Source organism: Argentina silus (genome assembly GCF_951799395.1).
Source record: "Argentina silus genome assembly, chromosome: 17".
NCBI lineage: Eukaryota > Metazoa > Chordata > Actinopteri > Argentiniformes > Argentinidae > Argentina > Argentina silus.
The window spans coordinates 11,021,882-11,036,082 of record NC_139671.1 but is presented as its reverse complement, the minus strand read 5'-3'; the positions used below and the strand labels follow the sequence as shown (position 1 = coordinate 11,036,082).

The 14,201-nt window shown below is 43.0% G+C and overlaps 1 protein-coding gene across 1 annotated transcript; it reads left to right on the top strand.

Annotated features, from left to right (window-relative positions):
* Positions 1-3,464: 3,464 nt before the first annotated feature.
* On the top strand, positions 3,465-12,001 carry tfap2b (transcription factor AP-2 beta; the record flags this gene model as incomplete). Its single annotated transcript, XM_083688425.1, has 7 exons — positions 3,465-3,545; positions 5,864-6,331; positions 7,804-7,858; positions 9,435-9,654; positions 9,774-9,892; positions 10,601-10,742; positions 11,710-12,001. The coding sequence occupies 7 exons, from the start codon at positions 3,465-3,467 to the stop codon at positions 11,999-12,001; spliced, it is 1,377 nt and encodes a 458-aa protein (XP_083544551.1).
* Positions 12,002-14,201: the final 2,200 nt, after the last annotated feature.

Sequence of the window (14,201 nt, the reverse complement as noted above, 5' to 3'; positions counted from 1 at the left end):
CCAGTATTTACGAGAGTAATCCTCAATTGATTAATCAGAATTGGTAACCACCTGGTAATAAATGGCACACCGTGGTGCTTGAGTCAGTGAATCTAAAAGAAACAGTGAGTGTAATTAAGATGCAATTATCAGATCATAGCAGTTTTACCCAGTACTTTCTAGGTAAGTAGCCTACCTGCTTTACTACATAACCCCTAACTCCCTATCCATTAACTACATAACCCCTAACACCCTATCCCTTAACTACATAACCACTAACATCCTATCCATTAACTACACCCTATCCCTTAACTACATAACCCCTAACTCCCTATCCCTTAACTACATAACCCCTAACTCCCTATCCCTTAACTACATAACCCCTAACTCCCTATCCCTTAACTACATTACCCCTAACTCCCTATCCCTTAACTACATAACCCCTAACTCCCTATCCCTTAACTACATAACCCCTAACCCCCTAGCCATTAACAACATATCTGCTAACTCCCGGGCTCTTAACCCTCTTGAATCTAAGCCCCATTTTAACATTTTCAGAATCCCCCCATCCCTCTTTTCAGAAATTCATATTTTATAACAATCCAATAAACATGAGCTATCAGAGTGTGTGTGTGTGTGTGTGTGTGTGTGTGTGTGTGTGTGCGCGCGCGTGGTGTGTGTGTGTGGTTGGTTGGTCGATCAGTTGTTTGCTTACTTTGCGCTGCGGCTTGTCTCTTCAGTGGTGCACCAGTGCCATCTAGTGGTCAAGCCGTTATCTGCAGTCATAATGCAAAACTGTAGGTAACCCACAAAGTTAAAAACAGAGTAAATTGTGGGGTAAATGGAGATTATGAAGGGATTGAATTGAAAGAGGTGATTCATTTAAAGCTGTTTTGTCTAGGTTGTGTTGTGGTAGTTTGTGGTTATCATACACAGGCTTGTTGTCAAGTGCCATAATGACAAGATGGAGATCAAGCCTAAATTATAGGAATACATAAAACATGCATTCAACACTATCCAAATAACACTATACTTCCACCAACATTGTTGAGAGAGAAAACTATTACTTATAAGGACTAGGAGGGCAGAGGAATTGTGAGTTAGAAGGTGAGTTAGAAGGTGAGTTAGAAGGGAAGGACTGTGGCCAGAATGTATTAGGTCCTCTGTGGCTCAGTTGGTAGAGCATGGTGCTAACAACGCTTAGGTTGTGGGTTTGATTCCTGCTGGGACCATATATACTGAAATGTATGCACTCACTGCAATGTAAGTTGCTTTGGATAAAAGCGTCAGCTAAATGGCATATATTATATATTAGTGGGGATCCCTGGGTGCATCTCAACACTCTTAAGTAGCTGCCTCCCCCTTGTCCCCTCTTCTTCATCTGCATCAAGCACAACAGGTGAAAGCAATATGAAAATTGCTCTCTGGAATTCCACTTGCCCTTATCATACTCTCCCGGGAGAGTAGTTTCAGACCCCAATACCGACACAAACTTACAGTAAAACAATATTCCCCTCTACCCCACTACCCTCCCTCCCCTCATGCTTGTCTATTCGCTTGTATCCTTTCTTGCAGGAATGATTGTTGATCAAGTCAAATTCAAATAATAAATATAATTTAAAAAGCAATAGTATTTGTTCCTCTGTGTGTGTGTGTGTGTGTGTGTGTGTGTGTGTGTGTGTGTGTGTGTGTGTGTGTGTGTGTGTGTGCGTGTGCGTGTGCGTGTGTGTGTGCGTGTGTGTGCATGTGTGTGTGATCTGTAATTTATGCTTCTACATTCTGTGTCAAAGCCTTCAGGAGAAAAACAAGGATCATGCCTGAAGACTCTCAGGCTGTCAGGACATCTGTCACTGCTTACAGTCATATGCCTCTGTATGTGTGTGTGTGTGTGTGTGTGTGTGTGTGTGTGTGTGTGTGTGTGTGTATGTGTGTGTGCGTGTGCGTGTGCGTGTGCGTGTGCGTGTGTGTTGGGGGTTACTCCTTGGCAGTGGGTCAGAAGCATGGAAACAGCCGTGCTTCTTAAACATTCATGTCTGATTTCCACAGCGGCCTCCACAAAACATCAAAGGCAACCATGGCAGAAAATTCACATACGCAGACACACACACACACACACACACACACACACACACACACACACACACACACACACACACACACACACACATACACACACACACACACACACACACACACACACACACACTGGTCACTGGTCATATGACCATCAAACGTATAAAAATATCTTGAAACAGAAACCAATAAATAGTGTTTTTCTTAGCACTGAACACTGAACTGCACCTGTGTATATTAGCCAGCAGGGGGTGCAGTTAACACACACTTCACCGCAGAGAACCATGCATCTAACCCTCAAACACACTCACATTATCTTTAGCCTGGACCACAGTTTCACACCTATTTAATAACTCAGTTACCACAAATGCTGTAAGCACGGTGTAGAAAGGTTCAATGCATTTTTACAATCCAGCACAGTTTTCCCGGTTCTGTGAGGTAATTTGACCACGGTGAATTAATGGATTTAGACATACATATCATTGGATAGGCCTGATTCCAAAATAGAGATAAGTGTCTTGAGGATCTGATAGACTCTGAACACACACACACACACACACACACACACACACACACACACACACACACACACACACACACACACACACACACACTCACAAATAAAATGTAGCGGAAACTAAACTGAAAACACAACGGAGAACCTTCTACTTCAAACTCCCCTGTGAGATCGCACAAGAGAATTGCTTGATTTAAAACACTGTCATTCTATGTCAATGATATTGTTTATCTGTGGTTGTGTGGTTTTGTGGGCTGGGAGAGTTGTGCAGGGCTGCACTGCAATTAACTATTATGTATATTTAACAACTAAATTATTTTCATGGTCGGTATGATTAGCGATATTTGATAATGATGTCACTATCATTATTATTATTATGATTATGATTATTATTATTATTATTATTATTATTATTATTAACTGTTTTGATTGTTATTGTTGTATTTTCGTCCGTTTCATGGTTTGTGGATAGCCTATTTATAGGTCACCATATAATGATCGATCAATAAACACATAGGCTACATCAATCTCATCATTTGTCAATAAACAGATGAGAGAAAAACAACCTACCTAAACCCTAGAAACACCCCTGGCCCTGCGATCCGCTAAACCACCTCTCACATGCCCTCTCTCTGTTCCCGGCAGACCCGGCCACCGACCCAGTATATTGGACAGATATGCAGACCCGGTTACTGTAATTCATCGTTATAGCAGCTCTTTGAGAGAATCCTCATTCACATTGCCTGCCTGACAGAGGGCGGAGAGAGAGAGAGAGAGAGAGAGAGAGAGAAGGAGAGGGAGAGAGAGAGAGAGAGAGAAGGAGAGAGAGAGAGAGAGAGAGAGAGAGAGAGAGAGAGAGAGAGAGAGAGAGTTCAGACATACAGTCCTCACTTGAATGCATTCGGTTTACAGACACCAGCGCGCGACCATGCTGTGGAAGCTAGTGGAGAATGTCAAGTATGAAGATATTTATGAGGTAACGTCCATGGGCTCCGTTCATGTTTTAGAAAAATACCGTATGTTATAGCTCTGTTCTAGCGTAAATGTTTCATGATGAGATATTCCTGATGATTTGTAAATGTGGTTTATAAGAATTGATTAGAAGGCTAGTGATTCAAGAACAGAAATTATTTGCCTAGATCGAAAAGTTTGCGCGTAAAAAGGCTATAATTTTTCTCGACCATGAAAGTATTGGGTCATGACAATATGATTGAGAAAATTGCCATGTAGGCTAGCTATCGTGATATTCCTAGAATATTTTTTAAAAGATAACGTAACGATATTTCTCACCCATTTGGCAAATTTCGTTTTTATTTTTAATGTATTCAAATTGTAGCCTATATCTTTGAATACAATACTCAACGTCACTTAGTTGAAATTTAAGAAGTTAAAAATACTCGAATAGAATAGGTGAATATGATTGATATTTTATATATTTGTGAGAAAATAATGTCAAATGTTCAAATTTCAAATGGTGACAACCAAAGCATGTATAGGCCTAATAGTGGCAAATAGAGTTAAATCTAACATGATATGACATGATATAATCTCTTCTGAAAGTTCAAAAGCCGCTGAGACGCAGTAGCTTATAATGCTAATAAACATATACCAACCAAAGCATGTGAGTGAGAATATGTAAATCATTTGGCTTTAGTCCCAGAACAAAAAACGGAGTCACAGAGAGAGAGAATGGCAAGAGCCACGCGCGCGGGTGTAATGATGCCACAGCTCGCGCTGAATGGACTCGAGTACAAAGAGTAGAGAATCTTGCGTATGTGGGAGAATGACCAGCTCGCATGGCCTATAGTTCGGCCCGGCGGGAGGCCGCTGTTTTGCGCCGCACATGGCTTTTCTCCCACAACGCGCGGGGCTATCCTCGCACCCCGGTCCGCGGGTAACCTCACAGAATACAATACAACAATGTTTCATCGTTCACTCACCCATTTAGCCCACAACGTTAACCAGTCTCCACGGTCTCCCCAACCCGCTGACCTGGAGTGTTTTATGACCACGGCGCGGCAGCTGCAGAAGTTTGGAGGCATTTAGTTTCTAGTCTGCGTTACAGAATTGTAAAAGCTAGAGATTGAGAGTAGCATCTAACAGTTGTCTGGCTGCAAATTGTAACACTTTAGAGACAGAGAATATTGTTAGGGTTAGAGTTGGGTACAGTCAGGGATGTAAACAAGCTTAAGCGTCTTATTTTGCTTTGTAAAGGCAGATGTGATTGTTCCTGTGAGGGACCATTTGTGCCACAGAAAGGCGCGCACAGGCCTAGTTGGACACTGGTGACCAGAGCTCCTCGCGGGTTTGGCTTATGTTCACTCTTTCGCGCTATAAAGTTTTGCAGAGATTCCAAACCCTCTCGTGTGCTGCCTCGCATCTCCACGGAATGAAACGTCACTCTAGGGTACGCGAGAGCCAGTGCAGCTTCACGCTCCGTGTCTCGCCAGTCGCCTGCTTGCGCGCTAATATTCCTGTAACTCACAGTCATGAATAACAATTACAGCGCACGGGGTAGAGGCAGGGACACGACACGCGCATTCAGACTTGCACAGGCAGCGGATTGAAGAGGGTTCTCCAGGAGCTCGAGACTAAACCCAAACAGTTTTATCCGGAATAAGACCTTGCACGCAGTGTTTGCACACATGCGAGGACTCTGAAGAGTTTTAGGCTCACACGGGGAATTTTTGTTCTGCTGCTTCTCGCACTGCTTCTCTTAACGGGCCCGGTTGTAGCGCGAACAGACGGTGCAGATGTTAGTCCATTACTCCGCCACGGTGAGTTTAGCGCTGCCAAGGAAACCTTTATTGTAGAATTCAAGTGAAACATTTAAACAAATCCGCCGCCAGCGATTTGTTCGCCCTGTTCGTGTAGTCTATAGCATTAGATAACATTTAAAACTGATAATTTGAGTATTGCAATACATGTGTTTTATCGTTTTTATACATCGGTAAATTAGGCCGATTGCAATTTAGGCTCAAATATTCGTATAGGCTCGAATTCTTTCGACTGTTCAATTAACAAATCATTGTTTTTAATTTTCAGTTATTAGGCATTATACTACGCAATGTAGCCAAAAAATAATAGCCTATAACGAAACTGCATTTTGGAGGCTCCATTTTACAGTTGTATTTTGTCGACTCATAGGACAGGTTGAAAATTCCGTGCTCTAAAGTACAATTTTTTAAAAGATTTTACTTAGGCCTATTCCATAGATGTAGGCTATTGCATTCCGTTTTAATGTCGTTTGTTTGTTTGTTTGACAATTTGTTTGTTCGTTTGTGTTCTCTAAAGGACCGACATGACGGTGTCCCGAGCCACAGCTCGCGCCTGTCCCAGTTGGGCTCGGTGTCGCACCCTGGGCCATACTCTAGCGCGCCACCGTTATCTCACGCGCCCTCCTCGGACTTCCAGCCTCCGTACTTCCCGCCACCGTACCAACCGCTTGCGCACTACCAAAGCCAGGACCCCTACTCCCATGTGAGCGACCCATATGCGCTAAATTCCCTGCACCAGACCCAGCAGGGCGCCTGGGGTGCGCGGCAGCGGCAGGAGACCGGTGGAGACCGGATGGATAGCGGCTCCCTGCTCGCGCAGCCCCGAGCCTCGCTGCCCCAGCTCTCCGGGTTGGACCACCGAAGGGACTACGGGAGTGTGCGCCGACCCGACGTGCTTCTCCACTCCGCGCACCCAGGGCTCGAAGGGGGCATGGGTGATGGGCTGCTGCACGGACTACACGGGATGGAAGACTCGCAGGTCAGTGTGGGGTCAGAGGGGTTTAGGGTCTACAGCTTAGAAGATATATACACTCACTGTGAAAAGACTAAAGGTTACCCAGCGTCTGTAGTTTGTAATTAACAATTTAATAAATATAGGTCTACCAAGGAGTTATAGAAATGTTCTGTTGATAGGTTATTTCACTGTGTGGTAGGCTATCAAGAGGATAAGCAAAAATACCCAGCAGGTGAATACTCATAACTGATTTCAGTAGGCCTATCTGTAGGACAAATCAAACCCGTGAACGCACAACGCGGTGAAGGCAAACAGCACTCTTATTGAAACAAACAATGTAACACTGCATCGCAATATTATTTCTAATACACCTTTACTAGGATATCCAATATAATTGTATTATTATTGATGGATGCCGACAGGAATTCTGGATCCCCGCAACGTTTTTTTAAGCCTAGCCTATGAATTTTGGATTTAACTCAATGTCCTTAGAACTTAACAATTGCATTTCTCCACTCGGTTATCGGCGAAGCTTAGCTGTTATTCAGACTTATGTAGGCATATTCCGCCGATAGGCTATTCACCCTATCAAACTTACTGACATGACTAACCTTAATATCGCCACCGGTTCCATCACTGCAACTTGACTTGAGCTGTTGAAAATATTATTTCTACATTTTATCAAACTTGCCCATTATACTATAGCATTAGTATTAGCCTATTAATAACACAATGACAAAGTAGTAATAGAAAAATAGTAATAGAAAACGAATGATATTATTATTGATATATTGTTATCAATATAATTATGATTATTATTAGTATATTTTATTTTTTCCAATGATAGCAATAGTGTTAGTATTGCTGTGTCGATAAGACTAACTAAAAAACAAAACTATTTTTCCATGCTATAGCGTGAACCCTGCTGTTGTAGGGTCAGGTGTTGCACTTCGTCACAAGGTTAAAGTGCTGGTTGGGTTAGGGTTTCCCAAATGGGGTTTCCCTTTCATATACCCCTGAGGGGATTCATACATTTGTATTGAGTTTACTCTAAAATTAGATTGATCTTTACTAGTTAGGTCACAGTTTGTTAGACGAATTATTTAGGAAATCTAGTATTATTAACAATCAAATAAAACTGCAATGCATAATCTGAAATATAAACTTGGTAAAGCGTAGTGGGAATAACATCATAGAACGGCATCACAGTGAAAACCACAATTTTCACAATTTGTGAGCTGGCATTAGCTTGTAAATAAAGATAGGCCTATTAAACTTAAATTATAGGCGTAAACATTGGCCTCTATAGGGTGGGTTCCATTGAGTCCTACTGTGTACACAACTGATGTTACTAACGGGACCTGGGCCCTAATGCTCTGTCATCCATGTTGCTTATTGCTGCACCATATCTGTAGAAGCTTATCAATGCTGTGTGTGTGTGTGTGTGTGTGTGTGTGTGTGTGTGTGTGTGTGTGTGTGTGTGTGTTTGTTTACTATAACAGGCAATGGAGGACAACAATGGGATGAACATTCTGGATCAGTCAGTCATTAAGAAAGGTACAGTAGCCACACACACACACACACACACACACACACACACACACACACACATACACACACACAAACACACACACACACACACAGATAGAGATTGAGTATACTCTGTCATATCATTGTCTTCAGGGCTAGATGCACCAAGCATTTGGACCAGTTGAATTTGCACCTTTATGTTTATTCAAAAGAGGGGATAACACCAAAAACAAAACATAACATGCAACTGTCTTTATTTTTACATTAAATATATATATATTTTTTATTGGCCTTTATTGGCCTATATAGCCTTTATTTTTGCCTTGTTTCATTCCCTTTAAAAAAAAAAAAAAAAAAACTGGTGCACAAATTTGACACTTAGTACATGGTGCAAACGCTCAGTAAATCTGGCATTTAGTCTTGGTCTCAGTTTTGGGATCTGAACCTTGATAGCCTTGGTCTCAGCTGAGTCTATGCCTAGGACACCTTCCCCGTTCTCTCACTTGTCAGACTTTTGTCAGAGTATAGAAGTAAATTTCAGGTATGGTGAGGTAGAGGAAAGCCTCTATACCTCAGGTTACTCAGATTGTCCCTAGTAGGTTTGGGAGTTCCTTCTGCCACCTGGTAAAATGGGAGACAGGAGAGTTGTCTATGAGAACAGAGTTGGTGAGATTTGGAGAAGCTGAGCACTTTGCCTAACTGATGTTCCCTTTCTGGGACAATTAATTTGCGAATGGTATGTGACTTTTAACAGCCTATGATAGTCAAGAATATGATAGTCCTGTCACTCCTGTCTGTGCTGTGCTTCGTTCTCAGAGGATGTTAAAGTGATTTAGTTACCGGATGTGAGTGGGCTCCCCGCGGGGCATTTTAACCACTGATGTAATAAATGGTTCTGCGCACAGAGATCTCGTGAGCTCGTTTAGAGCTAATCTGCGGTATTATCCCCCGTGGAGCCATCAAACCCTCACACTGCCCCGCGCGCTGCCTAGGTTACCCATTAAGACAAGCATTAAGACGGATCGGTTGAAAATCCGTGTGGCGGGAATAACCGGCCGTGGAAAAGGCGGGAGGTGGCTAATGCGATTTGAAAACGCGAGTCAATCAACAATCGATAATGAGAATGTCGCGCGACATTAACAGTCCAAAATGCCCAACGCGTGGGCGCATCATTAGGCCTACTCCCCCCATCGCGCGCGCCTGGCCTGGATTTTAAAAACCATCAGCTAAACTCCACAGGACCATCTATTAGGGCCTGTTTCAGTCTGTCTGTCTCAGTTTGAGTCGCGGTCAGGGTCTCTCCACGCCATTCTAAAACCTGCCTAATCAGCTCCAGTCAAAGTATCTTGAGTAGTCTAAGCCAATATTTAGGTGAAGAAGATTAACAATTAAATAGCACATCGAGGTTATTAAGGTTACATTCACAACACACACACACACACACACACACACACACACACACACACACACACACACACACACACACACACACACACACACACACACACACACACACACAGGTCTACCGATAGAGAGAAAGAGAGAGAGAGAGCTCACTTAGTGCAGTTCATGTCTGACCTTTCCTCCCCTCTCTCACCTGCAGTCCCGATGCCTCAAAAGAACATGGGCTCGTTGATGCTCGGTAAGGACGGGCTGATCGGTGGGATCTCCGTTAACGCTAACGAAGTGTTCTGTTCGGTACCGGGCCGTATGTCCCTGCTCAGTTCCACCTCCAAGTACAAGGTGACGGTGGGAGAGGTGCAGCGAAGACTCTCCCCTCCAGAGTGCCTCAATGCCTCTCTACTAGGAGGCGTGCTTCGGAGGTAGGCCAAAACCTACACCGGATACATGTTGTTGAAATGTCAAAGGTTTACAAGGACACTGTTTCTCGTAGTCTATAGCTTAAGTATAAAACCACACTACTTCCATTTGTTTCTATTAGAGCAAAGTCCAAAAACGGCGGAAGATCTCTGAGAGAAAAACTAGAGAAGATCGGGATGAATCTACCCGCCGGAAGACGCAAAGCTGCGAATGTTACATTGCTGACGTCACTTGTTGAAGGTGACACAAAAATGAATTTGTTTATCTGAGCACCGAATGCGTCATTAAAGGGGCAATCTGGGATTCAAACAACAACAAAGTGGTCTCCACGCTACCTTTTGGGGTACACAGCATGGATGGGGCTGGAGAAATGTAACCATCAAATTCATTGATGGAGCTAAATGCAAGGACTGACCTTCCATGAGATCAAAATGATAGTTTTAACCATGCATTGAGGCTATAAGGTGTTTGTTTACAGTTACATTGTTAACAAATAATGGAGTAAAACAAATATATATGTACCTATGTATATGTATGTACCAATCCCAGATGCCCCTTTAATTCCATAATTCCTCAATACTGTAAATGTTTCTGTTTTCTTACAAGGTGCTTGAGATTGCACAAATGGCTACTAAACAAAAAACTAGGCCTATTGAAAATTACAAATGTGGCAATAGTTGCCTCATTCGCATCTCAGATGAAAGAGGCTAGTTTATGGATCCAAGTAGGAGAGCCGAATCTAGTAGGCCCCACTAGACCAACCAAAATAAGGCTGCTCTTCATTAGGCCTCATATCAGGTTATTATTGATATTGGTCTTTTATGATTAAATTTTTTTTGTCAATCGTAGAATTCATGTGCAGTTCATTTTTATTACGTAGGCAACTGTTGTTATATTTTTACTCCAGGTACACTGTTGACACACGGCACGTGTTCTTTTCGTTCCTAGGGGAAGCGGTGCACTTAGCGCGCGACTTTGGCTACTTGTGCGAGACGGAGTTTCCTACCAAAGCCGTGAGCGAGTACCTCAACCGGCAGCATTCGGACCCCAACGAGCTGCACGCTCGGAAAAACATGCTGCTGGCCACAAAGTAAGTCCCACAACCGCGCTTTACTCTCTCAAAAAGAAATAAACCATCATACAATTCCACACAACACAACACAAATCTAAGTAAGTGTAGACTGAGGGGTTATCATGAAGAAGCACAGTAGGTCGAGGGTCAATTCCATTCCAATTCAAAAGACACATTAAAATAAAATAAAATAAAATAAATGAATTTATTTTAAATATGTTTAAATTCTTATGACGAAATTTGAATTGACTCCAAACCTGATGTACAGTGCAGCCTACACTTAGAATATGAATTCAGTCGAGGTAGAGCTGCCAGACTGCGTGTTCTGCAGTGTGTGTGTTTGTGTGTGTGTGTGTGTGTGTGTGTGTGTGTGTGTGTGTGTGTGTGTGTGTGTGTGACAGTGGAGGTTTGACGCTTATATATTCAAACCTGTTTTTAAACCCAATTCCTGGTGCTGCCCGTTTGGAACTCATTATTTAGAAGAGAAATGTTTCAAGTGTAAAAAGAAACAGTTTCACCCTGGAGTGTTGCCTCGGGTTGACCCCCCCCCCCTCTCTTACTCCCCTCTATCCCCAGCTGAGCTCTCGCTGGTCTGTCACTCATGTGCTGTAGCCCTGCCTGCGGGGTACTGGGGGAGGGTGTGTTTGTGTGTGTGTGTGTGTGTGTGTGTGTGTGTGTGTGTGTGTATGAGGGAGAAAGAGAGAGAGCTATTGGAACTGCCTATATACCATCTACAGTTTAGATCTGAACCATGGCCTAAAACATAAAACATAGTTCCATTATGTTAAAGGTATAATGCTATGTTTCTCTCACAGCCATGTGCCATGCCAATTTGTGATTGGTGACAGGCCTGGCCCATTGTGTTCGAGTGCCGTTGTGTTTTTTTTTGTGTTACAGAAAGCTTTGTAAGGAGTGTGTTATGTTATGTCGTAGGATGATTGGTGATGTTATGTTATAGTAATGTTGTGTTTCTGTTGTGTTCCAGACAAGTGTGTAAGGAGTTTACAGACCTGCTGGCCCAGGACAGGACTCCTATGGGGAACTCGAGGCCCAGTCCCATCCTGGAGCCTGGCATCCAGAGCTGCCTGTCCCACTTCTCGTTCATCACACATGGCTTCGGCTCACCCGCCATCTGCGCCGCGCTCACCGCCCTCCAGAACTACCTCACCGAGGCACTCAAAGGACTTGACAAGATGTTCCTTAACAACCCCTCCGGCAACCGGCACAATGAACCCGGAAACAAGGCCAGCGACAAAGAGGAGAAACATCGGAAATGAACGGGAGGAAACACCGGGAGGAAGACAAGACCTGTTACACCGTTACTCTAGCTTTACCACAGAGAGAATGACCTATCACACACAGGGCTGTGGAGAGGGGGAGGAGAGGAAGAGGAGGACGATGAAGGGAAAAGGAGAGATGGAGGAGGAGGAGTCCGCCTGTGGGCCAGTGTCACAGAGGGATTTTTCATCTGTGTGTTACGTTCTTTGCATTCCCCTGAGGACATGCTGAGACTGTGTTACGTCCATTTCGCTCCCCCTGCCTGCACTCTGTCAGACTGAGCTAGACTCTATGAGCAGCAGACCCACAACACTGTGTGTGTGTGTGTGTGTGTGTGTGTGTGTGTGTGTGTGTGTGTGTGTGTGTGTGTGCGTGCATGCGCGAGTCTGTGTGTGTGTGTGTGTGTGTGTGTGTGTGTGTGCATGCGTGCGTCAGTGTGTGTGTGTGTGTGTGTGTGTGTTTCTTATCAAACGTGTAGGCTAGAGAGTTATAGTATGTGGGTACAGGGAGAGATAAGCCTTCTGTCTGTGAAACAGATCTGCTTGATGACCTAAGGAAGGAGGATCTTATTTATGTTTGTAAATATTTATTTATGTTAATTTAATGGATGGTTGTAAATAGGTGAGCAAGGCGTTTGGAGTATCTATTTGTGATTCAACATTTGTCCACGCGCTGAGCCGCGGGGGTTGGGAGGCATGGTGTGTTTCTATAGAGCTGTTGTCATGGTGGTGATGGGTAGACATGCTTCTTGTCCAGTGATTTCATTTCTATCACATTGATAATAAACCACGTGTTTTATTATAGCTGGTCTCTGGTGTTTACCTTTCACTGGTCAAATTCTCTAGAGTGGGTGAACTTGAAAGAGACTGGTTTGATATGGAGATCAGTCCATGTGACATTGATGAGCTTTATGAGTCTATCTAACTTGTATCTTTGATTGACAGTTTACTTAGGCCTATAGCCTACAGTAGCCTTTAAATTCAGACTCTGACAGTCTATGTACTGTTAGGGCTCTGTATTAGTCCGGAGCCAACCTATAGGCCTATAGCTACCCTACCGTCAGGCCACCTTGCTACCACCGCAGTCTATAGATAATACCAAACAAATATCTACACAAATTATTGTTTGATAGATAGACTATTCTAGGTGGGACAGACCAATTTCAAGATGGGAATTTATTTGTATTCTCCCTATCTCTGACCGATGGCCTATTGGTGGTAAAAGCAGCATTAAAAACTTAATTTTTAGTATTTATTTAACCTTTATTTTTTACCTAATTAGTTTAATTGAGATATAGAATCTATTTTAAATATCAAACAAAAATGTTACAAAGATTATTAAAATGTCAATTTATACATAAAGTAAAGAGAGATTTGATTAAAGGCACAAAGACGTCAAGGCGTTTCCATATTAGCTAAAATGGTCTTTAGAAGAGGCTGAGACTTTAGGCTAAAGGACATGAAAACAGACTGAGAGTAGTCTGAATAAACACATATTATAGCTGCCAATAGGCAAGCAGTAGGCATAATGTCTACTGTTAGCCAGAATGTTGCCAAGAATTAATCAAAGTGGCCTACCTTCAGATATGATTATATTCCAACGAATTTACCTAATTCAATAGCATACAGTTATGGGTATTTCAAGATAATGGCAAATTATATCAGTAAAACGACAAAGATTATTATTATTATTATTATTATTATTATTATTATCATTATCATTATTATTATTATTATTATTATTATTATTATTATTACCTGTTGTTATTATGAGGCTATGCCTATTATCATGGGCTATATTCTCCTTTCTCACGCGGACGATTGTAACGGAAAAGTTTACTTTTAGCCTCGGGTGGTCGTCTAAGGCTACTCATTTCTTTACTATGTGCAATAGGCCTTAGTAATTTATAAACCAACCACACACACACACACACACACACACACACATACACACACAAAGCACTATATGGCATTGAGGGGAACGTGATGGATATTGTCTTATTTCAGAGATAATAGGCTGTATTTTCCAAGCAGTGAGGCGGTCAGCTTGGAGAGGCTTCCCTTGCGCTGGGGAATAGAGTCGTGCCTCGCGGGCTGGGTTCTGCGGAGGGGAGCTCGCGCTGGTATTCTAATGGCAGAAGAGTGGCCCGCGGGCGCCGCATGACCCGTGGAGTGGAACGTCTTGTGACGCAGGTGCAGA